At 39.3% G+C, this 27658-nt stretch overlaps 5 protein-coding genes across 5 annotated transcripts; 2 read left to right on the forward strand and 3 right to left on the reverse strand.

The window, feature by feature from the left end:
• The first annotated feature begins 1125 nt into the window (after positions 1-1125).
• On the forward strand, positions 1126-6302 carry LOC138617433 (ras-related protein Rab-8A). The gene is made up of 8 exons (XM_069692468.1): positions 1126-1270; positions 1671-1731; positions 2251-2311; positions 2425-2502; positions 2614-2703; positions 2856-2921; positions 3177-3227; positions 3383-6302. The coding sequence occupies exons 1-8, from the start codon at positions 1147-1149 to the stop codon at positions 3470-3472; spliced, it is 621 nt and encodes a 206-aa protein (XP_069548569.1). The 5' UTR covers positions 1126-1146; the 3' UTR covers positions 3473-6302.
• Positions 6303-6707: 405 nt separating this feature from the next.
• Positions 6708-10415, reverse strand: cib3 (calcium and integrin binding family member 3). Its single transcript, XM_069691961.1, has 6 exons — positions 10200-10415; positions 9684-9718; positions 9088-9199; positions 8485-8632; positions 7046-7241; positions 6708-6919 (listed from the first exon to the last, which is right to left on the reverse strand). The coding sequence occupies exons 1-6, from the start codon at positions 10266-10268 to the stop codon at positions 6898-6900; spliced, it is 582 nt and encodes a 193-aa protein (XP_069548062.1). The 5' UTR covers positions 10269-10415; the 3' UTR covers positions 6708-6897.
• A 2025-nt stretch (positions 10416-12440) lies between these two features.
• Positions 12441-14145, reverse strand: admp (anti-dorsalizing morphogenic protein). The gene is made up of 5 exons (XM_069691964.1): positions 13857-14145; positions 13630-13766; positions 13387-13509; positions 13113-13296; positions 12441-12868 (listed from the first exon to the last, which is right to left on the reverse strand). The coding sequence occupies exons 1-5, from the start codon at positions 14143-14145 to the stop codon at positions 12441-12443; spliced, it is 1161 nt and encodes a 386-aa protein (XP_069548065.1).
• A 1893-nt stretch (positions 14146-16038) lies between these two features.
• pnhd (pinhead) lies at positions 16039-20985 on the reverse strand. The gene is made up of 7 exons (XM_069691917.1): positions 20934-20985; positions 20391-20492; positions 20002-20141; positions 19426-19702; positions 18708-18889; positions 17713-17771; positions 16039-16189 (listed from the first exon to the last, which is right to left on the reverse strand). Exons 1-7 carry the CDS (start codon positions 20983-20985, stop codon positions 16039-16041), a joined length of 963 nt encoding a protein of 320 aa, XP_069548018.1.
• A 2831-nt stretch (positions 20986-23816) lies between these two features.
• On the forward strand, positions 23817-26588 carry LOC138617163 (serine/threonine-protein kinase NIM1). Its single transcript, XM_069691918.1, has 4 exons — positions 23817-23886; positions 23986-24261; positions 25247-25515; positions 25833-26588. Exons 1-4 carry the CDS (start codon positions 23817-23819, stop codon positions 26586-26588), a joined length of 1371 nt encoding a protein of 456 aa, XP_069548019.1.
• Positions 26589-27658: the final 1070 nt, after the last annotated feature.

Here is a 27658-nt window from a genome sequence, read left to right on the forward strand (position 1 = left end):
TCATGAGCTATACGGCATGTTATGGACATTTCAATTTCAGTATTGAACTCAGCCAACCTTGCAAACTTCCTGCCATATATTGGTATTAGTTATCCAAGAAATAAATTAGTATGATGACCACATTTATCAATTAAGTTTCACACTGAAAACAGTGATTTCTACTAAACCACCGATGATTGATAAGAAACCCCATGCACCAACAAAGGCCGTGTGATATGACAAAAAGTTTTGAAAACTACAATTTGGTTGAGATTTTTCTTTTCTTGTCAAAAATTAGCAAACTCGAAAACCACGGTTAAACCATAACATGTATTAGTCTTGCCATACATTTTTTACTTCAGTTAAAGAAAAATAAATATCATTCGCAAAAAATATTCAAAGCATCAAAAGCCAATGGACTCACTAAAGAAGTAATAGGAATGGTGTTAATATATGCATCGACAACATCAATGTCTGCAAGACATAAATACACTGAATACACAGACAACATACAACGCTATTCCCTCCCCTGGTTACAAGATTATGATTTCACCATATATGGACATATTGCTACATGCAACCTGCACACGCATACAGGTTCATGTACAGTACAAAATATACCAAATTAGTATAACATTATCATAAATAACTACTTAAACTTTTGTCTTTAAGCTGTTTGGTTGTTGTTTATTTATTACTTACTATAACTCTTATACATATGTTGTAATAAATGATGGTAAAAACTGATGTACAATCTTCTTTGGGAGGACCCCTACCAAATACAGGCACCTAAGTCTTCCACAAAGTCAAGGAAAACAATGCCTAATGCCCTTATATGTAAACAAACCTACATTTACACATACACATATGTACACACACCACTTTACGGTTGTTGTAGCACTTTCAGTGACAAATAGTGAATCTATACTAATCCCTCATATTTTGTACATTGAATTTATAAGTAAAATCTTAACCTGCATTGCATGAAAGAAAATTGCAGACTAAGGCATTTGAGGACTTCCTACTTTCCACCCTTGCTGACCAGAAAACGCCCACTGGTCCAAGTCAGAGATAAACTGCTGTTGAATTCCGGGCCAGCAGGGGGCGTCATCTCCGCGCAGTCACATCGCTGCTTCGCCGGGCGGGATTTCCGCAATAATATCAAGTATGGCGAAAACATACGACTATTTGTTTAAATTACTCCTAATCGGCGACTCTGGTGTCGGGAAGACCTGCGTCCTGTTCAGGTTTTCAGAGGACGCCTTCAACTCAACGTTTATCTCCACAATTGGTGAGTTTTATTTTATTTTATTATTTTATTTTTTTTGCGATGGAAACGGTGCGGCTGTGTGTTTACACTACGCCAGCGGTCCCGTCTATTTGCTGGGATGCTGGCCAGGAAAACTGTAGGTAAATACGTTTCCTTTTTGTCGTTTGTTTGAACAAAGTGCGCAATTAATTCAAATGGCACCCGTGAAATCAAACCGTTGGTAAGGTTTTGGTAGCGTTTCCACTCCTCTCTAGAAATGTTTGCGTTGTCTTGTAGACTCATGCCGGGTGGCTCTCCTGTCAGCTAACGTTAGCCATTAGACCCCACCACCACCACCACCACCACCTCCACCACCTCCCCGACTACATTCACGCAACACACCGGAAAGACCCGATATATAATCCCTCTTTTATCCCTGCAGGCATCGATTTCAAGATTAGGACGATAGAGCTCGACGGCAAGAAGATAAAGTTACAGATATGGTAAGTTTAGATCCTTTTAATGTGGCACATTTGACATGATGACAGCGGTTGGTCAATATTTGTCTTAATAAAATATGGGTGGCACACACTTGAAACAGGATACGGCTCCCTGCAGGTTTTTGGGGTGTCTGCAGTTCCTACTCGTGTTTTATAAAAGGAATTATCGGCTATACGTCATTTAATTGTTCAGAATAAAAATTGAGGGAAAAGTTCCTAATTTGTAGTTTTAACAATTGGTTTCAGTTTTTGGCTCTACTTTCTGTTTTTAGTGGCAAAAATCGCAGCCAATAAAATTCCTCAACTTACTTCCACTTTTCTTCTGTTTAGAAGAATCTCGTACCTCCCTGCCATATCGGCCTATTCAGACAAGTCTATTGAAGATTAACCAACCTCAGCCTCTCGATGTGTCCGTGTCAGACTTAACTTCGGTGGCAAATTGATGGAAACTTTTCCAGTAATTTGCGCATACGCTGTGTTTTGTTATTTGTTCTCAAACTCTGACATTTCTCCCTCTTTCAGGGATACAGCTGGTCAGGAGCGCTTCCGGACAATCACAACAGCCTACTACAGAGGGGCAATGGTGGGTGTCTTCAAAACACTGACAGGCAAATGTGTTTAAAATCCACAGCTCTTCATCTGTATTTATCGCAACACGCGTGATTTACTGTTTTTTTTTGTTTTTTTTTTTTACAGGGCATCATGCTTGTCTACGACATCACCAACGAGAAGTCTTTTGATAATATCAAAAACTGGATCAGGAACATAGAAGAGGTACATACTCGTCAAAATATAATCTCATTTACGTGCTTGTTACCTTCTTTAAAAGTCTCAATGGCACTGTGGGGCATTATTTAGAATTAAATTCCTCTTCAACTAATCCAGCATGCATCATTTGATGTGGAGAAGATGGTCCTCGGCAACAAATGCGACATCAATGACAAGCGGCAGGTGTCCAAAGACAGGGGGGAGAAGGTGAGAAGTTTGACTGAAGTTAAAATACTGCATAGTCATAGGGCTATATTTTATAATAAATAATGTAGTTGTTGCATCATACTGGTATAACATGAAAAAAAAAAAACATGTTGTCAAAGTCTTAACTGTATTTTCCTCCCATTTTCTTTCAGCTTGCGCTAGAATTTGGAATCAAGTTCATGGAGACCAGTGCAAAGGCCAACATCAACGTGGAAAATGTAAGCAGCCACTCTTCCTTCAGGGAGCAATATCATGAAAATCATGATGCATTTTACGAGTTGCATATCTTGCAAAGGATAACATTATCTAAAACGCACTCGCGTTGCAAACTTTGATTGGCTCTTACTGGCCTTTTGGTGCCAACAGGCCAGTAACAACCTACCAACTCGCTCTGCCTAAACTTTTACCGACCCTGAGCCATTGGGCCAGTGGTTGTGTCAGACCCTGACATTTGTATTCGTTTTGTTTCACAGGCATTTTTGACACTCGCCAGAGACATCAAGTCAAAAATGGACACAAAATTGGTAAGAAAAACTTTGAAGAATTTTAAAATGTTCCCAACTTGTGGAAAAGCACATGGGGGTTTATGTACAGAAAGTTGCTGAACCATATGGAAGTAGCCACTTCGCAAATGATTAATCAGTAACTGTTTTTTTTTTTTTTTTTTGTCTTACTGCAGGAGGGCAACACGCCGCAGGGAAGCAGTCACGGAGTCAAGATCTCAGAGCCTCAGAAAAAGACCAGCTTCTTCCGCTGCAGCCTTCTCTGAGGACCGAGACCTTCCACACTGGCGGCCCGCTGGCTGGACATAAATGGACTGTGCTCGCTCTGAGCACTTCCTCCCTCTTTTCCTCTTTCCCCCCGGCCACGGCCTGTCCTCCCGCTCTACATAAACCATTATATTGTCAGTAAGCGGAGGACTTCCCCTCCTCTCTTCCTCTTCTGAAAGCTTCCGGGGGTGCATCTCTTCCTTTTTTTAAGGAGATCTGTTGTCTTCATGGGTCAGAGTACTTGGTTGGTAGAAGGACTCGGGCCAGGAGCATTATCCAGATGTTCCATTTCACACAAAAGACAGGCTCTTACTTCTGTGTCTTTGTTCCACGCACTCATATTTCACACAGCCAGTAGCACAACCAAGGGTGAGAAATCATTTGATTAATGTGATAGTTTTGGGATTGGAATACAAATGTGATATTTAGATCTATTTTTAATAGTGCTCTTTCCCTTTTAGATGTGACAAATGTCAACCAGAGGCTGATAGGCTTGAACTCCACTGAAACAGAGTTGCACATGCTTTCTTTTTCATTTCAGCTGCTGAGAATCTTATCAACAACAGTCGGGGATCAGAGAAAAATTGGATTGGAAGGTTTTTCACTTGAGTTCTGCTCTTTGGTTTTCATGCAGTCCTCGACAATCGTTTAACGTGACTAAAAAAAAATTGTGTTTCATGATGCCCCGATCACTGCCTGCGAGTCTTTTCAGCCTCAGCTCTTGCCTTTAAGTGCTGGAAAGTAGTTTGGTAATGTGTCAAAAGATCAGCTGAACATTTTCCAACAGGGTGGCATGCTTCTGTAAATGCCATCTCTGATTTGGTAACCGTTTAGCAAGTATTGGATATGCAAAACTTTTTAGTACACTGTAAAAGTGACAATGTGCTTGCACTGCGTTCGTTGTTAGCCTTTTGCGCGTACACTATTTAGGAGAATATCTGGAAGTACTTCCCATATAATTACTTGTCTGCTCTTAACTGGCTGTGTAATGTAAATTCTACCTTTCAATTAAGTACACTGTAAAAAGATTCATTTAAACTTCAAAAAAATTCCCTCAAACCGAAATAATTGTCCTCAAGTCCAAAACTTTCACTTTACTGTCACACTTCAGACAAAGAAAAGCAGCAAAGTCTCGCATTGGAAAAGCTTAAACTAGCAACGTGTTTTTACTGCTTGAAAATTTATTTAAAATAGTCTACTAAAATAGTAGTTTATATTCTCTTACTCAAGGGATCGTTTCGGCTCCAAGTAAGATTGATTTTTGAAAAGTTTAAGCTGTTAATTTGATTTTGGAAGTTATTGTGTCAGCTCTGATTCACAGTCGAGCTAAATGATGTCTCTGGTTATTTGCTGAGCAATTAAAAATCACTTGAGGTCTCACACTGAAAGGCCCCTCCTCCCTCTCCCCCTGCTGTCCATACAGCTCTCCTTGCACTTTACCAGTAAATCGTGTCGTGTGTGTAGTCTGTGCCAAGTGATAGTTTTGCGATGAAACAATACGATTGCTTATTTAAAAGAAAACCGTTTGAGTCTTGGTAAAATAATGGGCATATAATTCAAAAATTTTACAACACCTACTTACAAAAACCTTGATCTCCTCTTCTATTTCACTGCTAGCGATCCACTGTCCTGATATTAGTTCACTTAAAAACATTTCCCTAATTCCAGTGTAATTTATTTTAACAGTATGTATGTATAAAATAGAAATAAGCCTCTGTTTCTATGCTACTGCCCTGCCAAAATTGTAGTTTAACAGTGATGTTTTCTTGGCTTACATGAAAGCTGGCTTCGCCGAAGCTTAAAGGTGGTTTAATTTGTAGTATTCTACATTTTCTCGTGTTGGTGGTTAATTGTGGTCCTTTAGTTTGACAGCTAGGTGGCGCCAGAGGCACGATATGCATCTCAGATGGCCACCAAAACTTAAAACTATTATCAGTATTTTTTTTTTTTAGTACGAACACAAGCCACATCTAATTTGAAACGTGTGATGCAAATATGTACCCTCTGCTCGTATTTAACTCTGATGTTGAATCTCAATGTCTCTACTGTACCTCGTGGTCCCTTCTTACATTTGTTGCCAGTCTGAAAATCAAGTTCCTATATGCACAATTATCGAGGGGGAATCTGTTTTTTGCATGCGCCTTTTTAATTTGGGACCTCATGACGACCATGACCATTTGTCTTAACCGTTAGTTCTGTCATAGGTGAGCTATGCATTGTGAATCTTGGACCTGTGTTTTCAGACATACTCGTAGACCTGTACAGTTGAATGTATGGGCTTTTTGTTATTTTTGTTTTTTGTCATTCACTGAGCCAAAACGAGCACATGCTGCGTTTATAGAAAATTTAGCACGATGGAGGGTTGTTGCGCAGGAAGGAGTCGGGATGCGGAGATAGTGCTGTTGTCTCGTTGGAGTGATTACCGTAGCTTTAAGTCATGAACAGAAATGTTTAGGGAGCGGACTTTAGTGGGAGTCGATCTGTATCATTTTTCGCTGAAATGGTATTTCCTCCTTGATTTTTGTTTTTAAAACATATCTTTTTCTTAAGATTCCTACCACATGTTACAATATACTGAACATCCCTTTTTACAGCCATATTTTCATTCCATCGATTGTGAAGTACACGGGGAGAAAAATACATTTTGGAAAAAAGTAGAAAAAAAACATTGTAAATATCACATTGAAAAAAAAAAAAGAAAAAAAAAGATCTACTTAAATTGTACTGTACTTTCTAAACCCATATAAAATATATCTACAGTTTGTAGATATGTGTACTTTTGATTTAATAAAATAAGATTATAAAATTCAGCTTCTGTGTTTGTTTTTTGTTTTTTTAAATTTTTGCTTTTGTTTTTATTGGCTCAATATTGGAGGAAAATTCTGTCAGTTGACCCCATTCAGCAACAATGGAGCTCGACTACCTTCATAACAAATGGCTCTACCTTTGTTGGACAGCTATGACCCACTGGAAATTTTCTGGCATGTGTTTCTTTTATAGTCGGCTGTAACTGAACCCCTTTCAGATACAAAACACAAATCTACTGTTGATGGTCATAACTAATGAGCCTTATCGTGATGGACTGGCTGATGCCTCCACCTGATGATAGAGCTGCAGTCGTACCGATGACAGCTGTTATTTCTGTAGCTGCAATTACCAACAAAATACATGTATTTAGACTCGGACTAAAAACAAATCAAAACTCTACAGTAATAAAGACTATAATCTCTGAAAATTAGGACTTTATTTACAGTTTAGAAAAAAATTAAACGATCAACAGTGGTCACAATTCTCGCATATTCACAAGATGCAATAGTGTGTGTTTTTTTTTTTTTTTGGTGCACATGTAATAATTTGTTAACTTTGTAGACATTCTGCAATATCAGTCCATCCTTTGGGGCTTCGTCATCGCTTCATTACCTTTCTATATCCTTATGTGGAAGGTGCTGTGGATGATTAAATGCGGCAAATAAGGTCAGTAAATGCACACCATGTTGTAATCATTGACAGATGATAAATTAACATGTTTTATGTATTATTTTTCATGGTAGATAACCCTACCACCGGCTCACCTGAGGAAGTCTGGAGCTCTGACAATCATGTGCTGGAAGTCCTCAAGCGACAGTCGGCCATCGTTGTCCAGGTCAGCCTCATCGATCACCTTCTCACTCACCATCCTCACCTCGTCCTCCGTCAGCTCGTTACGAGTCAGCTTGTTCAGCGTCTTTTCCAGGTCCGACTTGCAGATAAAGTCATCGTTGTTAAAATCTGGAAAAAAAATATATCAGTGAATTAGTCAATGATTTAAGACATTTTTCAATTCTCTCAAATAGGACTGCTAGTTTTCTTTTGTCTTTTATGATGGTGACCTAAATATATTTCTGTTTGTCACTTAATTGATCGAACAGAAGAAGCAGTTTACATATTTCAACTTTGCTTTATGACAATAACTTGGATAAAATATTTTTCTGTATCATTTTTGCAGCTTATTGTAAGTTTTGTGTATGTTATATTGACTCGGTGAAAAGGAAAAAAAAAACATTCACACAAAACACCCAGTGCTTTGTCAGAGCCCGTCCTATTCGTGATAGAGCCTCGATGCTATATCTCTGTGTCACCTGCCTTTCTTTTTCTTCTTTATCGGTCTGAATATTGAATGAAAAGTTTCTTTGACCCCCCCACAGTCACGTGTATGTAAGCTCTTCGTTCGTCAGGGACACTGGTGGAAAGCACAAAGTGGGCTTTGACAAGCTTGTTGCCTGGAATAATTACGCATTAGTAATGTTTAAAGTCCCAGAAACCTCGTCTTTAAAAACCTGGTCAAATTCACACACTGCACTGCTGACTGGTTTTGACTGTACTTCTTTTTTCTGTTGATGTTTTTTTTGGCAAACAAATGGAATAAGTTATATTTGTTCATGCATAGCACATTTTACTTATAAAACGTGACATATTTCCTTATTTTGCTTAATATCAATGTTTTATGTTCATTTCTCCATTTTCTTACCTTAAATGTTCAAATTCAGTTTAGCATAATTTCAGAAGTATTTATCCATCCATTATCTATACCCGCTTTAACCTGAACAGGGTCATGGGGGGGGGGGGGGGGGGCTGGAGCCTATCCGAGCTCACATTGGGCAAAGGCAGGGTCCACCCTGGAGAGGTCACCAGTCCATCACAGGGCCACATAGTGACAGATGGAAACAAAGACCATTCACGCTCTCATTCACACCTAAGAGCAATTTGTAGAACCAGAGAGGCACAGAGGGAACATGCAAATTCCACACAGAAAGGCCCAGGCCTGTATTTGAACCCAGATCCTTTTCACTGTGAGGTGACAATGCTAACCACTGCACCACTGTGCTGCCCCAGAAGTATTTAAAGAAATTAAACTTATTTCAATCATTATTTTTACACCTATTGAAGTCACTCTTCACAAAACACACTTAAAACTGGAACTCCTTTCCTCATATGATTTAAAACAAAACTACCTCTTCCTTCAATATTTTACCATAAATTTTAAAAGCGTAGTAGGCCTTGAGGTCCCGCGGAGCCATCTCGCTGAGGACTGAAAACATGTCCAAGAAGTCATCCAGGGTCATGTTTCCTTCTCCGTCCTCAGAGAAAACCTCAGCGATCCTCTGACGAAACGGGTTGTCCTGAACGGAGGGGACACCAGAACTCTTTAGAACAGTCTAAATGAATATATCACAACGTAAACACTCATAATTACAAGCTTGTGCTTGTAGAATCACGTAGAAAACGTAGAATCGGGCTATTACAAGATGTGTATTTTGTGTGGACTTTATTTAGAATAATGAATGACTTCAAAGGAAAGCATTAATTTGACCGGCTCACTCTCCCTTTCTCAGGGCATGTCTGTGAGCAGCGTGTGAACATCTGTTTACCTCACTGTCATTGCTTAAAGAGGCATATAATTGACCCATTTCCAACAAGTGTGCCCTCTGGGACCCACCAGCATTCTTCAAGTTTAAAGGAGTCGGGTAACGTATAACCTTTCAAAGAATTCTGTCGATTAGTTGGCCATTAATTATGGATTGGGAACACAGGGAGAGAGCGGATCTGGAGGGTGTGTGTGGACCAGCGGGTCTACCTTCAGCTCTGGCATGCTGCCAATCAGCTCATATGGTAACTTCACATCTGGGTGGTTGGTGTAGTCAAGAGGAACGAGCTGCGGTGCCAAATCCCGATAGCGGTAGAACAGTCTATGGGAGGTTTAAAATTTTTTTACTTTCAGTATCGAATTACAAGATATCTTTTATGTTATTTAGTTTTGCATTTTGAAGGGGCAGCTGGTAGGAAAGAAAAGTTAAGTTAAAAAACTGTTCAGCTACAGCCACTATTTTCACTGAAATACTGAAAACTTGTAAAGAATTTTATGATTTTTTTTTTTCAGTACAGTAACGTTCTGAAAAGCATGATTTTATCCCCCGTGTGATCTCGGTGGTAGCCTGCCCCACGGAAGGACAGGTCTCCGGATAGTGTAGTTTAGAGTTACGGTACAGTATTGTGCAGAACAGAATAAAATTAAGCTGAATCCGTTGTGTTACATTAGCAATGACTCAGAAGTAACAAGGTTTGGTGCCACTTCAATACAAGCACAAACAACATACATATTTTTGTTTTTACTTTCTTCACTGGTGGGTAGATCTACGAAAGGAGGAGACAAATAAAATAAACGTTGCTCACCTGAGAATTTCTTTTCTTGTAAAATATGTACAGTCCTGCAAATATAGTCAGATTATGCCAGTAAAGTGTAGTTATTACACATAAAGAATCTGTTGTTTTCATGGAGCATAGTGCCTAATTATGTGATACAGCGATGGAAAAACAACCCAGAACATTTTCTCAAATTAAATTAATTACATATATCAGGTTTTATATAGCATAATTCAAAATCTTAAGAAGTTGATTTAAAAACACTTCATGTTAAAATATTCTCTCTAACTTTGGACCTCAAATAGCCTGATTGAGGATTACTTCACTGTACGACTTTTATAAACAGTCATTTTGAAATCAAATCTGCAAACGCTATCAGGAAAGCATCAACCGAGTACACTACTTTCTATTAAGGGTTGTGCCATATGACTCAGGCTGTTCCTAAGCAAATGTAAAGGAGTCTGATTTGTTTTGTTTACAGATGCCTGGTACTCAGGAAAAGTCCCATTTAACCCGGGTACGGCTCATTTGCAAAGAAACACCAACCTGATAGGCGTCTAGCTGCTGTGCTGAAAAGATGGTTTGTTTATTCCCCATGTCTGAGCACCCAAACATCAAGTCTCAGGTCCATCGTTGCTCCAATATCAAGTGCTTTTTTTAGGGTGGGTATGTCAGATATGAAATACTGGGACAAAGGGAAGCCAGAGCCAAAGGGGAGATCAGGTGTCGGGCTGCCACCGGGCCCTTTGGTCCCCACTATAATGGCAGCATTTCATCGTTTTCTCCATTGTGAATAGCAGCCCCTTTGACAATGAATAAGGGCTGTTGTCCAGCATCATGCCAAGTGGTATCAACCCCCTTTAGTGCCACTGTATGGCCAACGCCTCGTTCGCTGCTCGGGTTACACTCTTTAGAGAGAGGGCTTTGTCGTGGGCAAATAGAGTTTATGATGGGAGACAAGTTTTGTTTCAGCTGAGAGCTTGATTATTGTAAATCTATATAATATTCAAGTACATTTTCATGTTCAGGATTAGGTCAGGGTTTACATACCTGACCTAAAACTGAAGTAGCGAATGTTTTTATATTGCAAAAGAAGTGCCTTTACTTTACTCTGTTGCAGAAAAGAACTCGCACCACGAGAATGAATATTTGCTCAGTGGTTTTGATGTTTAAATGTTACCATTTAAAACAAATTTCTGTAGACTTGCTTCTTTGTTTTTACATCTTCCTGTAGGTCATAATGAGTTTTTTTTTTCTTTTATTGTAAACGTACATTTGGTACAACGTGTTTACAAAATTACAAATTTACATTTCGAATCCTGTCTCACTTTGGAAGCGGAATATTACTTGTAAGACTTGTTGGGACAATCAAAACCATTGGACACAATCCTCAATAGGATGCAGTCTAAAACAGAAACAACAACAGCTAAAAAAAAATAAACATAAGCTTCACAAGGTTTGTAAATCAGCATTTATATATTTTTTTACCAGTATACTCACGAGCGCGTTAGAATTTCTAGGTACATTTAAACATGACAATGTTTTATTATTTCAGGCGTGTCATCTGCGGGGAGGAAGGCTCCCAAGTAAATGGTCCTCAAGTCTTTTTGCTATCACACAATGAACCCCCTCACGGCTCTGTTTCCTCCACTCAGTAGCTGTTCTTCACCCAGGAGCACAACAGGGTCCTCTGGTGGCACGGTGGAGACTGAGTCGGCAGTGGCTGCTTTTCTGTATCTGATCAGTTGTATTTCAGAGTATAAATCTACTCTGTGTACATTAGTGGCAGCATGTGAAGATGCATCAGTCAATACTGTGCAACGTATTACAGATATATTTACATATTATTTTCTAGTAGACTATATATTGTTACATAAAGTTAGAGGTATTCTGAAACACATTAAACCTTCTAAACTTGTCTGTGTAGAAAGTGTGATTATAGTAAATCAATGCTCATGTGTCCTTAACCTCAAAACATTCTATCTTTCTATTGACAGGGATTGTTTGGGAACCACCACCAACATACTGGGTCACTGCTCTGGCGTGGGTGAAGTGCAAAATCTCTCCAAATGGAAGCTGCAAAGTCCTGCCGAAGCCTGCTTGTATGAAGAAGACAGGGCCTATCTGACCAAGGTAAAACATCCCCTTTATGTTCTTCCCACAACAGCAGGAGTTTTTATTTAAGCACATTTATGAACCATTACTGACTATTGTATAATGTGTGTGGACATAAAACCTTGCAATGCTTTCCCACCTTAAATCGGCATTCCTTAAATCAAATCGATATCCTCTCAATTTCCGTAAAATTTTAAGCTTTGTGTAAATAAATGTTGCAAACAACGTTGGACTGAAGGATCTGTATGAACAGGCCTGTTGTGATAATGGTTAACTGTATTCAGTCACTAATTTTTACATGTTTAGTTTTTTATGTTGATTTTTAGCAAAACTGGCAGAAATTACGGCTGTGCAATTTCTTTTCAAATAAATTCAGCGACATCTTTTGATTACAATATTTATTATGATAAAATAAACATTCACAAAAAAACAAACACATACAAAAAAAATATACAAATGAACATATTTTATGGGAAATTACTTCCATCACTGTCATATATTATAATTTATAAATATTTACAAATATTACAAGATCACATTTTGGACTCGGCACATTACTTATGAGTTGCAAATAACAGCCAAAGGGCAGTTTGTCGTCAATTTATCAAAACCCTATTTACATTAATTTTTAACAAGTATCTGTGCAGCCCGACAGCGGTGAGTAGCCTGAGGTCAGTGGCAGCCACAGCTTCCAGCCACCATGTCATTATACTGTTTCAACACCACGTTCTCATCGTCGTCAAAGTAGAGCAGGTTGATGGAGAAGAGCTTGTCGGGCACGCAGCACGGGGTATCGACGCTTTTGATCAGCCTCAGTGCGTTGATGATGGACTGGACGGTGGCGTGGTTGGTTGGTTTCATGTTCTGACCCAGAGGGAACGGGCAGGAGCCTTTGCAGTGGTAAGCATTGTAACCCCTGGGAGAGACAATCCAGCCCGACCACCCGATCTCCTCGAAGTCCACATAGAGGGGCAGGTGCTGGCAGGTCATGGACGCACGGTCCTCCTCGCTGTAGTCCAGAGACCGAGTCTTGCGGGAAGGTGGATCTGACAGGGGGGCCTCAGGATGGCTAGAAGTCACAGTGGTGTCATTTGAATCTGGTGAAAGAAAGTAAAAACTTTTCATTAGGAAACACAATGGTTAATATGTTCTAAGAGATGCAGTATGTTCTCTAAATACAAGGGGATGGAGTTGGGGTCCTTTAAAGAGTTTAACACCCTGTGTTTCTTCTAGTCTCTAAAATTCTTTACACCCCTGCAGTAAGGCCACAAAAAACTTTCACTACCATCGGCCATAACCTGATTAATCAAATGATATCAAAGTTGACTTAAATCTCACCTGAATCCTGAAGAGAAGTTGATTGGCGGCCGTCGTTGGTGAAGAGGACCAACATGGGCTGTTTGCTCAGATGGTGGTTTCGTCCTGAAGCAAAGTGGATGACCTTCATATTAACCAGACTCCCGCCGAGTGACCGAACCACCACTTGGAGCCCCAGGTTACTGCTTTCATTTACCATCCAGGAACGGACCTTCAAGAAGATCATCGGTCAGTTCTTCTACGCTGTCCTCTGTTTGCTTACAGCAGTTCATGCAGGCTTGAAAAAGAGGATGATACTTACTGCGTGTGTGATGGTGAACACTTCCCAACCAGTAGAGTGGATTGGCGTGAGTCGAGAAGACAGCAGCTTCTTCTCTTGTGTATGGTTGTGTTTGCTACTGCTAAGCACCTGATAAACACTGACCTGAATGAAACAGAATAAATGTAATCAATACGACAGAAACTTCCAACAGTGAGATGCATTTGAGTGCATTTCATTTTAACATTCAACCCTCAAGATGATTGATCTCCTTGATTTATATACCTGGCAGAAGTGAAGTCTGTTGAATGCCATAGTGGCTTGAGGCCACAGCTTGAAGAGATGGAGCTCTGCAGTGAGAATCTTCTCCGTTCTTGCGACCGTGGACAAATTGAACCTGAACTCCACCTGTTCGCTGCGCACTGCAATGTAAATTACATCATTAGAGACCACAGCAGACGTCTACAGCAGCCCGTTTAAAACGCATATGCACGCAGTAAATTAGATCTTACATTTGTCAAAGAAACTGCGCACAGTATTCCCTTCCAGAAGATCCGGGTCCCTGGTGAGTCCGTTCACATCAGCCACTGTGTTGTACAGATCGAGCATGTACTGAGGTGGGTCCTTATGTCCATGGACGGCAGGGGTGTCCTCCATCCCGAAAACTCCCAAAAGTCTCTTGATAGCAGCTGAACGGACTTCCTCTGGCTTGTTCTCGGCGGGGAGAGCCAGGCTGTTGAGCGATGGCCGTGCAGCGGCGGTGCACACTAACGTGGCAAAGCTGATCACAAACGTCAACATCTCGTCAGTGTGAGTAGATTACTCGTGCGTCAGTGTCCTCGAACCACAGCAATTTGGAGTTGGAGTGACTGTGGAATTCTGGAAGCTCGACTTTTTATACTAAACGCTAGTGTTTCGTCTTCGGAGCCCCCTAACACTTGTTAAACAGCAATAAAGATGCTATTTGGTCGCAAATGTAAATCACCAATCAGCGAATATAAAGGGAGACTAATGTCGATGTTAACAAGGTGTGAACCCGACTGCTGATTTTATTCAAGCCCATTGTCTTCACGTCTGGCCCTGAGGGCTCGAATAAACTGCCTTGAGCCGCTGGAAACCTGGCTTCTTATTAACGAATATGTTGTTGTAGAATATTTCTGTCTTTACAATATAATTTATAAGCGACAAAAATGAAGGAAAGCTGCGGACAGAGTGAGGAGCTAATCTCCCGAGGAAGTGTATTCCCAGTGGGAAATAACTGCGCCTAAATGAATCCATTAATTTAGAATAATGGGCACAGTGTCTCAGGTGGAAAACAATTACTTGGATAAAGAGATGGGTGTCACCGGCTACTCTTCCTGAGATTTACATAACAGTTGGATAATCACCAAATTTGCAGTTTTATTTTAGAAAAAAAAAAAGTCCCAAAGACCATCTGGCTTACCGCTTCCATGGCATTGATGTAGGCTACTTAAAATATATATGCGTATCAGGATCTCTACAGAGGATAGTCATTGAGGAACAGTACTTATCGGGTACTTGGATAAAGAAGTGTGTCACTGGATACACTTCCTGAGATTCACATAACCGTTAGATAATCACCAAATTTGCAGTTTTATTTTAGAAAAAAAAAGTCCCAAAGACCATCTGGCTTACCGCTTCCATGGCATTGATGTAGGCTACTTAAAATATATATGCATATCAGGATCTCTACACAGTTTAGTTATTGGAATACAGTAAACTTCCAAATTTAGATTGAGGAACAGTACTTATCTGGTACTGGTGAATTTAGATGAAGTTTACCCTCCACCATCTATCTAGGCTACAAACAGAAATATTAATGATTGTATCCCTCTAATACGAACCCTGAATTTAGAAGAGTAAATCCAGCTTTAAACTCGCTTTTTTTTTTTTTGTATCTATTTTTCAAAGCCACCTTATTTCTTGAAATTCAGAAATGGCGCACTGTGCCATTTGCTGCCTTTAATCTTTACGCACAATTACACACAAGCAAAAGATACACTGACACTGAAAAAAGTTGGTTTCCCTCACTGTCATAAACATTTAGGGGATCAAAGTTTTTTTCTATATGACACCTTGCATGTAAGTCATAAACCTTTTTCACTTTAGAAGAAACAGAAAAGTGTTTTTTCACACGTCAATATCAAAATAAGGAGCTATAAACTACTTCCACGTGTGTTTTTTTCAAAGCGGTAATTTAAGTTGTTTGGCTTTGGTCCTTTATAGTGCTATTCAAAGCTTTATTCTGGTCCTTTGAAACTTCATGAGGGATTTTTAGCATTTTTTATTTTTTTAGTTACTGAATGGTTCATGGAGAAGGGGAAACGTCTGAAGTGGGTAAAACGTATTCATGTCATGTGTTTTATGATGACCCTGATATTGAATGATATTTCAATGATTCTCATATTGTCTTAAAGCTTAAAACACAATCTTCCAATAGGCTACATTGTTTGTACTTTAAATTGTTTTCCAAACTCATTCGCAGACCGGGCAAACTTAGCCCGGTTGATGTATTGCATTTATTTACAAAATTATCCTTTTTACATATATTACATATAATACAATAATACTTTCGGGTAGCAAATTCTTTAAAATGTGTATTTGGTGGTCGTCAGCTGCAGTCAGTTGGCCACACTTTTGGTGACCCTTGGAGTCCAGTGGAGGGCGCTGTGTTTAGGTTTGGCAGAGGCAGGAAGTGATGGCCAGGACTGTGTGAATCTGACCGTGCTGGTTGAGGAAGCTGTGACTCTCATGGTTCTGAGGAACACAGGAGCTGGAGGGTCTTTCAGACCACAAGTGGCATATTTTTGGATCTGTTGAACTCCTGCAACAACAAAAAAAATGTAATTATACAAAAGTAAAATCCCTTTGTCACAGTGGTGGAAAGTAAAAGTACATTTACACAAATACTGTACTTAAGCACAGTTTTGAGGTACTTTTACTTTGAGTATTTCCATTTGATGCAGCTTTATTCTTCCTCTCCACTATATTTCAGAGGAAAATAGTGTGTTATCTGGACATTTATTCTACATAGTATTTGACAGCATTAGTTCCTTTTTAGATAAAGATTTGAAACAATGGGTAATAAAACCAGCTTTTAGCATAAAACCCATTGTTGAAGATTAAACTAGTGGTTTCCAAACTTTTTGTCTTCTGACATCTTACAAATATCAGCGTGTATTCAGAGGCCCATTTCAGATGGACCTGTTAACAGCTACACCAAATAGTGATTCTTCCCTCTAAACTTCTCATGGTTTAATTTCCATAAATCTTCAAATGATTCAATATCTCAGCAAAAATCAAAGATGAGAGAAAAAGTCAAAAAACTGAAAACAGATCTGTGTATCAGAACTTTCTTTTTCTTCTTTCCTCTCTCTGTAAACTGATCAAGACCCTTCAAATTGATCTGTTGTCCCTGTACATAAATAATACAAATTAATATAAAGTAGCTCAAACTAGCTCCCTGCTGCAGCTATAACAGTAACATGCTGCTTGCACACTGATGCTTCAGGATTAATCATCTAATGATCTCATATATAATAATATATCTGTCAAAGGATAAAAAACAGTACTTTTGATTTAATGCTTTGTCTATATATTTCTGTCAATGCTTTTACTTAGGTCAAATTTGTCATGCCTTACTTTTACTTGTAATGGAGTATTTTTATTTTCCTGAATCAGCACATTTGCTTAAGTACAGAATCTAAATACTTTGTCAACCACAGCTTTGTTACAACAACAGGCAACCTTTTTATGTGCCGTGCATCTCCCAAAACATTACTTTTCGTTGTAAAATATTAGATAAGCAGTTGAACTACAGTTATATAACTTATCATGATTGTCAATTTGACTGTACTGAATTATGTGCTTGAGGTATTTTGGTCCTTGAACCATGTTAGGTTAGTCTGGTGACATTATGTTTAGTTTTAGGCCTAATGTCAATTTCAACCTAAATAACTCCTGTGTAAACTTTGTATGAAGAAGTTATGACTGATGAACAAGTAAGACAATTAAAATAAATCCCAATGAGACATGCACTAATGAAATTAATAAAAAAAAATACTATTCTGTATTTTTATGTGCAGCATTTTTCCTTCCTTTTTAAGTCTGATGATATAATGGAGAAACTATAAGGTCAATTGTGGTGTGTGGACCTTTCATTCTTTTAATATGCTTAGAATAAACAGAAAATAACATGGTGTGTCTCAACAATCTCAAAATAAAGCAGAGGGACATTTGGTGTAACCGAGAAGGCCAACATGCTGAGTGCAGATGGTGTCAGAGTTCTCAGACAATTGTTATGAGACGGCCGTAGGAGGTGTGTGTAGCAGCTGTGTTCTTACTTACCTGAGAAAGCATCGGTTTCCTGCAGTGCAGCCTCCCAAACATCTGCCCGCATCTATTTCCTGTGGAAAATTAGCAACACAGAGAGACGGAGATCAGCACACAGCTGGTCACAAATATTGAGTCAGGGGCCAGCATGTTTACTGCTCTGATTCGACACCTGCAGGGGCCATTTGTGTTTGCGCTCAACTCGCACCTTTGATGCTGAAACACAGCAGAAAAACACGACTGTGCCATTCAATTCAACTTAAATTTTCTCCATCAACCCATTGATTTTTAAGATGAAGTTTTATGTAAAAGTCATAAATAATGCGTTTGTGGTTTGAGAAACTTGGTTTTGCAGTCTGAAGGATGTTCCTTTCAAGTGGGAGATTGTTGAGTGGTCTAAAATGCTGAGGAAAGAAAAATGTGTTTAAATCTCTATTTGCTTCAGATATGGCCCACAAACCAATTTAAGTACAATTTTAATTTTCCTGCAAAAAAAATGCAACTGCGGAATCAAATATTTGTAAAATGAACAGAACCTTTGAATCAAAAGAAACACATGGTTCTCACAGTTAAGATGTTTTGTGTTGCAGGACTTTTGACCTCTGTAGACTTTTTCCCTTCTTTATGCAACTTGAAAGTAAAGGAAGTTGAGGCAAAAATCCTTATTCTGCATCTATCAAAATAAACCCTGCTTGTGGATTAATATGCGTGCAACATAGCCAGAGTACCTTCACACAGGATGTGCGGCACCGAATAAGCATGATTAAGTGCTGTCTTCCACATGTGTCTGATAAATGAAGATTCTTCATTGTTGTCTGACACCCAGCTCGAGCCCCCATTTCCTCCCAATTTGATTATCAAAAAGAGTGTGAAACTTGCATCACAAGTGAGTCATTCATGCTATGCTAATCGCAGGAGAAGTGATGCTTATTGTGAAGGGCTGGATTTAAAAATAAAATTGAAGAGGTGAAATAAGTAGAAGGCTGTTTTAGTACTAGTTTTATACTTACTTTGAGCCTCTCCTCTTTGACTCCATCTTCATGTTGGACTGTTTCGTAATAATACTCCATGTATGGGACCCTGTAGCAGCTTTCCTTCAGCTCACAGGTCGCCACAGTCTGGATGAGAGCCACTTTGTTGGGGGTTTCCACCAAGGCCGAGTCAAACTTAGTGGGGACACAGGAGAATCCCTCTGTGAATCATTAATAGGAACAGCAGCTCAATTATAATCTGTGAAAAGACCAACAAGCAATGTTTAAAAGAGGGGTTAAGAAATTTCCCCTCGGGGATTAATAAAGTGTATAAAATAAAAAAATAAAAAATAAATTCAATCACCCCCAAACACTAACTTTCCTATTGATCTGATTAGGTTTGTTTATTTGGACACAACACAAAACACCCAAAAGCTTCATAATTTAGTCAACCCCTTTAATTATGTTTAGATTTATCTTAAATTTATAAATGGTAATAAACATAACGCAAAGACAATTCACATACATACAAATACAATGGAAGTAGGTACTTCCAGTTTTGAACTTTAAATCAGACCACAACTTTTCAATAAAACTTGCATGTTCTTGGGTCATAGTCATTGGTCCAGGCCAAATGTAACCTAACTTCACATTTCCAAATAAATAATTTTGCATATGATTGGCTTCATGCTCAGTTAACCCCCCTCCTTGTTTTTATAATGGTTGTTTTGGGCAGGTAGATCTCCCGCACACACACCTGGGAAGCCTTTGGACCTGGAGCATCCCCCCACGTCGATGACTGTCTCGTATGGTGTCTCGGAGTAGTACGTCTTCAGCGCGGGGACCCGGATGCACTGGTTTAGCTTGATCTCACAGTGGCACTCCTCGATGACCTCCACCTCTCGGGGTCCTTCGAACAGAAGCACCTGGTACACACGCATCGCGGTGGGCTCACACACTTGGTTCATCCCGCATGAACGTAGCTGGTTGAGCGCCTCAAAGGTCTCTGGTGCAGCAGGTCCGTGGGTCTTCATCTTTTATAAGACAAGACATTACATATTTTTTTGGTCAGACAAGTCAGAACGTGTTTATGTGCGTTTATTGGTGCACAAGTTATGCAAAGTGATCCATCAAATGTAACTAATCTTACTAAATAACGTTTTTCTTTATTTTTCTCATAAATTATCAATCTACAAACAGTCAAATGAAACAATGTGTGTTTATCTCAAACTTCAGTGACAACTTTTAAGTAGGAGCAGCCTTGATAAAACAATCACTAAGTTACAGCGCGCCCTTGTGGCAGTGTAGGGAACTGTCATAGACTTTCGCTTACTTTTTTGCTCCTGAGAAATTCCAGCATTGAGGAATGTTTTGAATATTCCTGCTGCCCTGCTTCTTGTGATGGTCTTGATGTCCCCCCACAGTGTGTCCTGCACATGCCCACATCTATGCTGACAGAACTCCCAGAAATGTCTGAGAGGAGAGAGGGACAGAAGCATAAGTTTGATTTCAAAGAGCAAGGCAGGCGCTGATGAATCATTTTAAAAATCTATACTCATTTCTTTTGCTTTTCATTTTCTTAATTTATCAAAGAATCAAGTAACAACATAGGAGCAGACATCTTGCTTTCATTTCTGGAGACAAACATGTTGGTGCGAATAAGACCACCTACGTTCACTGAGGGCAGAATTCTTGAACAGGTGAAGAAACGTGTTGCCTTACCTTGTCCAATATACACAAAGTGGCTCTGTCTCTTGCAGCACACTCGTTGTGTGAACAGGTTTCTGTGATCAATATCAGTGGGTTTTCCCAACACTTCCGTTACTAGAAAACACAAGACAAACACATGTCGGTGCCATCACTGACTTAAAATTGTATTATCCTGGTTTAATCTTTAATCAAAAATCATCCACAATGAGTTCAGGATTAGTTGTGCAGGAATCCGTTTTTTTCTACATCATTTGTGCAAAAAAAGCATTAACCAGATTATATTTTTTTCTATAATGGATGATCATGTTCATCTGGAAATATTCATTTTTGCTAGTAAAATTTCAATTATTGTTTAAATAGAAAGTTAATTGATCCCACCATACTGTCCGGTTAAAAGAGTATGGATGCATCCCTCAGCATCACACCGTCTTATACTACTATGTTTACCAATTATACAATGGATATGTTTGAGCAAAGTAGTGTCAGTCCAGCAGCAATTAGCTCTTGCTGTAGTGACACAGCATCAGTAGAACAGAATAAACAAACAGTACTTACAGGTCAGATGGAGGACACACAGGAAGAGAAGGAAAGGTCGGGGTACATCCATGGCTTCAGTCCAAATCTGCTCCTCAGTTGCCAGGTCCTGAGTGTCCCTCTGTTCACTGCTGCCTCGGATATTTATACGGGATTAAGCTTTTAGTTCCAAATGTCACCCAAAAAACAAAGTGGTGTAGACTCAGAAAAAAGTGAGAGCTAATCAAATTTCCATGCTGAATGCCTTGTGGGATAGAGCTCTTACATTCAGGGGCCACTTCAAAGGAAAACTCTTTCTGTTTCTGCTGCAAAGGGACCCAGTGGCTCAGTGTGTTGAGCCTGAGCTCACCTTAATGAAGGGCTTAAGTGGCCTTGGGTCATTAAAGTGTCGCTCAGTCAAAGGCATTAATCATCTTTTATCTCAGGGGGAAGGTGTTTAGCACCTCTGACTTAAAACAAAACCTGGCCTAAACACATAAAAAGGATCAGCATGGGGCCTTTGAGCCTCCCCTTCAGAAAAACTCCAGCACCTTTGTGTTTATTCAACATGACACCAAATGGCTAACCTCCTCAGAGCAGCCCTTCAAACTTTCTCTTCTGAGACACTAGAAACATTAACATTAAGAACTACAATAAAATACTGGATATTAAACAGCATTTCAGATATGCAAAGAAAACAGTTTATTGGCATGTTTTATATTATTATATGACAAGTTAACCTTAGTTGTGTTCTCTTTTCAGACATCACCTATGTTTTTTTTAATCACAGGAAAGTCTTTTAGCTAAATTGTAATCCTGGCATTTGACCGTTTTTCCATTCATATCTTAACAAGGTGTTAGTCCTTCTTTGATGTGTTGATGTGATCCCCTCATTTTCACCCGGATCAACAGATCATCATCGTTCAGAAGGCCTTCGGCACCCAGACCCCATTAAAGGTGATGCCCGTGCTGCAGTTTCAATTGTTGATTCCTTTCATTAAAATACAACAAATCTCAACTAAATTCTGCCGTAATCCTTATAAAACCCACATTCAGTCATAGGGATTACCTGATTTAATTATGTAGATCATAAGATATGTTGTCTCCAAAAAAACCATAAAAAGTTATCAAGGTAAACCACAGTTTGTTTTATATACACATTTTGGGCCTTAAAGGGGAAGGGGAGTGGCTTCACAGAACTATTATTATTAATCCAACATTTTATCCTCAGGTGCCACAGTTTATCAATAAATGACATGTTAATTACATATAATCTCATAGAAAAACAGGACATTTAAATTGGAGTTGACATGGATTTATTTTAAGAAACTTGATAGTCCCTTACTTATTACTTATTTTAACCCAGTCCATGATCTTTTTTTAACCCTAACTACGGGGTCGTTTGTGGTTAAACCTAAGGAACTTGGACGTATGTCCGAGACACCGGCAGGCAGGCTGTGACAAAGTGGCTGTATTTGTCGCCCTGGGATGTTGAAGTTTCCATTTTGTTTAAGACTTTAAAATTGGGATTGAAAGTCTATTCTTGATTTTAGAAACAGCAGTTGGCTAAAAGAGAGCCCACGAGGAAGACAATTTGATATGGGAGAAAGTGCCAGAACAGCTGCCATGGATCTCGTGGTGAGACTGTTTTGCCAGCTGCTGTTTCCAAGGTCAAGAATAGTTCAGACTGTTGTGTATTTCACACACTTTTTGGAAATCTTACGAATTTATAAAGGTTTATTAAAAAAATACTTGGAGGACATTTTTGGAATTATATTTGTAATTGTGCATTCGTATATTAATTGAAGGGGAAATATAAATCCACAATGTTTTTTCTCTGTGAGAGTGCGCTTGTATTTTGTACTTGGGCCACTAATCGACCATTACTCTCTCAGAGTCCATTGCCCATGGCAATAATTTCACATTTATACTCCTTCCTGTTTGAACGTAGTCTCGCCGCCCTCTCCTTTAAACCTTTTCTTAATAGAGGACTTTTCTTTCAATGCTGCACTACTGAAATGAAATGTGATTGGATTATAATGAGTCACTTGTGACATGAACAAGCAGCTTATGCATGATGATTACTAGACAATCCGTGTGTCCAATCTGAGCAGCAGAGGAAGACAAGACTGGCGGAGTAACAGTATGTTGTCTGTCTGGTGTCATGGTCAGTATCTGGGTCAGTGTGTTGCTGTGAGGCCAGGCGGCTCCACTTACTCACCTTCTACATTCACTTCCATTAAGTTTTGGCTGAAAGTAAATGGAATGTTTTTCTTTTTATTCTTTAAGAAACAATCATTTTAACTGGCATTTGTAATCAGTGCAACTACAAAGTACCTATGGCAGTTTATTCAAATTAATTAGTTAATAATATTTAATTTATAATGTAAAAATGTAATCAATATTTGTCTTAATTAAAGGCCGCAACCGCAGGAAACACCGTTCATCTGAGCCACTAGATGCAGTCATAACCTTGCCCCAGCCACCCGTTGACCCCAAACAATAATGTACATAAGATAATCTCTTTAATGTCTCGTTCAAGGTGGTATGTTCATGTCTAAAAATGCCTCTAAAGCCTGTCTATTCTCTGTTGGCATGGGAGGAGTCCAGCACTTAGGGATTACTGGGATTTATGTAGTAGTTCTGGATTATACTGCAGGAGACAACGATGCAACATACAGAGAGAGCAGGAGCAGTTGCACAGCAGCGGCATCTGGACAGACAGTTGATTATCAAGGAAACATGCAAATGGTTTTAAATTCATGCCATGCTGCTCACATTTGTTCAGACCACATTTTTCCTTCAGTTTTTGTTTTGTGGGAATTCCTTTTCTCGGTAATGCACCATCGTTTTATATTTTAAAATCTCCAAGAGGACGGAAAACAAAGAAAGACGGAGTAGCTTCTGGTGTGTAGGACAGGAATCATGTATTTGAACAGCAGAAACAACGCCATCAACACAGAGACGAGTAAGAAGAACATGAAAGGGAAAACATGTGAGTATAGACACACTAATATTAATTTAATTTATTCTAAAAATAATTGCTGTTTCATCCCAAAGTATGACACCAACTTGATTCTTTTCTCCATCTCAGGGGCTCACTTAAGGAAAAGTCGACATCAGGAGCAAATCTTCCCTCTGACTTCCCCAAAGCTGGGAAAAAAGGTGGAGATAAACAGGAGCATGACGGAGGATGACGAGGCAATGCAGCGCACAGCGTTTGGGAAGGCCTTGTATGATCTGACCCACTCAGAGAAGGTGATGAATGACCTGGCATTTGGACGAAGGGTGGGGCTTTACGAACTGAGAGGGGAGATCGGCTCTGGCAATTTCTCCCAAGTTAGATTGGGAATACATGACTTGACCAAAGGTGAGATTTTTGATTCTTTGCTTTTCTTTACACCCCCATTTACACAGCCTCAGTGATCAGATAGGACACATGGGGACAACTTATTTACTTCAGAAATCATCCAGCTTATGTTATTGTGCTTTCCATTGAGGCCAAAAATAATTTGGCAAATAATTCTTAGTTAAACTAAAAAAAAATTTGTGTTCCTCATTTATTTACATAAATGTAATGTATCAGTTTAGTTGGTTAAAGAGGCAGTATAACATGAATGTGCATGTGAACCTTATTTGATGAAATAAATCTGTCAACGTAATAAGGGTCAGAAAAGGCCACATCTCCCATATTGCCCTCCAGGTAAAACATGTGAAGCAGCACTAATACTTATTTGTATTAAATCACATTTTGCCTTTAAACATAATGAAAATGAATAATGTTATATAAATATATAATAAATGTGAAAAACATTTTAATCAAGCAAATAAATAGTCATAAAGGGATGTGAGGAGAGTGAATACAGGATTGTAGATTTGTAATGTTAGATGCTCCTCTTTATTTGCATTTGAATATTTTAAGATCAAAAATATTTTTTACAACATGGAAACTAAATTCTGTTCTTGTTTTATGCAGAAGGGCTTTTTATTTGCTCTCCCTGTAGTTCTGACTAGAGAAGATACGGAGGCTCTGATTCACTGATTTTACTCTGTTTTAAAATTAGTCAGATTGAGCTCAGGAAAGACACTTCAGTCAGTTTAGCTAAGCATTTTAAACCATGTAAATCCAGTCATTCCCGATGTCTGAAGACATCCCAGACTAATCCCATCTGCCAGATCCGAATTGGTCCAAATTGTTTTCATCAGCTTGTCGGCATCATGCTGAAAAGGCAAGATCAAAACATAAAGGAAGGAAAGACGAGCAGCGCTTCATAATTTGAGAAAGATTAAAAAATGTTTTAAAGTGTGTCTTTGTTGCCTCACCGCCTTTTCTCATATCTGTCTTCACCTGATAGAAAGAATGGCAGTAAAAGTCCTGGATAAGGCGCGTCTGGACAAGCACTGGCAGGCTCTGTTCGCCTCTGAGATCTCTTGCATGGAGAAGCTGTCCCACCCCAACATAGTGCGCCTGTACGAGGTGGTGGAGACGTTCAAGCGGCTCTACCTGATGATGGAGTACGCCAGTGGAGGCGAGCTGTTCTCCCGTATTAGCACCAGAGGGCGCCTGTCGGACCTGGAGAGCAAGCTTGTGTTTTCACAGATCCTGTCTGCAGTCAGACACATGGTGAGTCAAAAGTGGCTTTCAAGTGAACATAGTGGAAAATGTAACTTTGTTGCAGAATGAAAGAAGACAGACCAAGAGCACACAATCTACACTGAATGTATTTTAAAGTAAAAACACTTTTGTAAAAGTACTTAACATTATTTAACACTCCTTATTTTGGAGCTGGTACAACAAATGATAGCTTTTCACGTGATTTAGCATTTGCAGTTTGCTTAAAAAAAGCAAATTAGGTACAAGCTAATTACGTGTTATATTCCTCTCTAATAAAACCAAATGCATAACACTTTAAAACATATTTGTTCTCTCTCTTTTTCCAGCATGATAATAATATTGTCCACAGGGACCTGAAGGCAGAGAATGTCTTTTACACCAGCACCTTCTGCATTAAAGTGGGTGACTTTGGTTTTAGTACTTATTGCTCCCCCAGTGACGTACTCCACACGTTCTGTGGCTCTCCACCCTACGCAGCCCCGGAGCTCTTCAAAGAGAAAGGCTACAATGGTCAATATGCAGATATTTGGGCGTTGGGTATTCTGCTTTACTTTATGGTGACCGCCACGTTGCCATTCAAAGCGACTAACACAGGCAGACTTAAGTGTTGCATCCTGCAGGGCTCATATGCCATCCCCCCCTACGTACCGCAGTCCTGCCAGGAAATCATTAAGGGCCTCCTGATGCCAGTTCCTGTGGATCGCCCCATTGTGCCGCAGATCATGGCCAGCAACTGGATGACAGGCATCGAATACACCCAGGCCTACCCAGCTTCTAGACCTACACCCTCCTATCTTGCTGAGCCCAACTACATCCTCACCTCAGACGAACTGAATGTGAAGGCAATGCTGGAGGACCTTGGCATTACCAAGGTCCACCTTCTCAACAACGGCCTAAACTTGAGAAGTCCTGTTACTGGGGCATATCGGATTTTGCTCCATCGAATCCAAAAGAGGAGGACGGTGGAGGCTGTGACTTACATTCAGAAGTGTACCAGAGAGTCCCAGAACAGACTCAGAAGGAGAGCGGGCTCAGATGGCATGCTAAACAAACGCCAGTCTGTGGTCTGCATCATCATGTAGTTAAGTTTCCCAAAGAGATAGTTTTGTTTTTGTTTACCTTCTTTATCGGAGTTAGATGAGAAGATCAACAGGAAGCAGCTAGCCTTGCCTATAGCAATTAAAGTATGGAATAACTTCAGATCTCGCCCTCAGCACAGTTATACATCCACCAGCACCTCTAAGGCTCAGTAATTAACATGTAACCTGTTTATTTAATCCATACACAGCAGTAATATCAAAAACAAATTCTAACAGCTGTCCTGTGTTCAAATGAGGTTACTAAAACATTTTTTAATCCTGCTGTAAAACGATGTTCTCATGCAAACCTCTGTGGATGCAAGAGTACACAGTGGCGCAATTTGTGTCTAAACTTGACACTCTCATGTCCACTAAGATAACAGCCAAAGCTTTTAAAAACATAAGCTGCATTCAAACCAACTGTGCATGAAGGATGAGGGCTGACAAGAACAATAGTTTCCTCCTTCAGTCAGTTAACAGGAATGTGGAAATATCAAAACCACAAAAAAGTATTTTTCTATCGAAAAATTTGTAATCAGGAAATATCAGATTTTATATGGCTGATAGGGTTTTTCATTCATCTTTTTTTTTTATCATTAACTCTCAGAGATAAATTTTCGTAAATGCTGAGCAGCAATCACTGTTAGAAAACAAACACGAGAAATTGTTTTACTTATTAGTAACAACAATCTATCAATAAACATAAATTGAAGCAGCAAAAGAAATTTCATGTTTGTCTTATTTATTACAAAGAAAAAGTCATGATCATTATTGTAGGCATTTATATCTGAAATTTATCAGATTATCTCATTATTTCGGCAAAAAGCTGTGTTTTATACTCTTGTATCAAGTTGTGGTTCGTAGAGCCCCGAATGAGTTAAAATAGCAGAAATATGTGTATTTGTACTTTCAGATAATTCTGACATGAAGAACATTTCTGAAACATTCTCACAGTAAAGTAAATTAACTTAAGATTGACGGTACTCATCACAGTCCTGCTGAATATATTTATGTCACACTTTAGCTTAACATGTTTGATTCACTGCTCAAGGTGAGAAAAAGTAGCTGTTATG

Source organism: Brachyistius frenatus, unplaced genomic scaffold (genome assembly GCF_029030835.1).
Source record: "Brachyistius frenatus isolate BFR_SWC_R1_liver_20210118 unplaced genomic scaffold, ASM2903083v1 Contig_12, whole genome shotgun sequence".
NCBI classification, from domain to species: domain Eukaryota; kingdom Metazoa; phylum Chordata; class Actinopteri; family Embiotocidae; genus Brachyistius; species Brachyistius frenatus.

Excerpts from the sequence above, each read along its gene's own strand:
- LOC138617163 (XM_069691918.1), top strand. The coding sequence starts at position 23,817 with ATGTATTTGAACAGCAGAAACAACGCCATCAACACAGAGACGAGTAAG. Across the intron at positions 23,887-23,985 it reads GAACATGAAAGGGAAAACAT|GGGCTCACTTAAGGAAAAGT; the intron begins GTGAGTATAGAC and ends TCTCCATCTCAG. Across the intron at positions 24,262-25,246 it reads AATACATGACTTGACCAAAG|AAAGAATGGCAGTAAAAGTC; the intron begins GTGAGATTTTTG and ends TTCACCTGATAG.
- admp (XM_069691964.1), bottom strand. The coding sequence starts at position 14,145 with ATGTTGACGTTTGTGATCAGCTTTGCCACGTTAGTGTGCACCGCCGCT. Across the intron at positions 13,767-13,856 it reads GCGCAGTTTCTTTGACAAAT|TGCGCAGCGAACAGGTGGAG; the intron begins GTAAGATCTAAT and ends TTTACATTGCAG. Across the intron at positions 13,510-13,629 it reads ACAGACTTCACTTCTGCCAG|GTCAGTGTTTATCAGGTGCT; the intron begins GTATATAAATCA and ends TGTTTCATTCAG.
- pnhd (XM_069691917.1), bottom strand. The coding sequence starts at position 20,985 with ATGGATGTACCCCGACCTTTCCTTCTCTTCCTGTGTGTCCTCCATCTG. Across the intron at positions 17,772-18,707 it reads TCAAAGAGGAGAGGCTCAAA|GAAATAGATGCGGGCAGATG; the intron begins GTAAGTATAAAA and ends AATTTTCCACAG. Across the intron at positions 16,190-17,712 it reads GGAAACCGATGCTTTCTCAG|GAGTTCAACAGATCCAAAAA; the intron begins GTAAGTAAGAAC and ends TTGTTGTTGCAG.
- LOC138617433 (XM_069692468.1), top strand. The coding sequence starts at position 1,147 with ATGGCGAAAACATACGACTATTTGTTTAAATTACTCCTAATCGGCGAC. Across the intron at positions 2,312-2,424 it reads CCTACTACAGAGGGGCAATG|GGCATCATGCTTGTCTACGA; the intron begins GTGGGTGTCTTC and ends TTTTTTTTACAG. Across the intron at positions 2,704-2,855 it reads CCAAAGACAGGGGGGAGAAG|CTTGCGCTAGAATTTGGAAT; the intron begins GTGAGAAGTTTG and ends ATTTTCTTTCAG.
- cib3 (XM_069691961.1), bottom strand. The coding sequence starts at position 10,268 with ATGTTTGGGTGCTCAGACATGGGGAATAAACAAACCATCTTTTCAGCA. Across the intron at positions 9,719-10,199 it reads AGCAGCTAGACGCCTATCAG|GACTGTACATATTTTACAAG; the intron begins GTTGGTGTTTCT and ends CTATATTTGCAG. Across the intron at positions 8,633-9,087 it reads GCAGCATGCCAGAGCTGAAG|GACAACCCGTTTCGTCAGAG; the intron begins GTAGACCCGCTG and ends CCCTCCGTTCAG.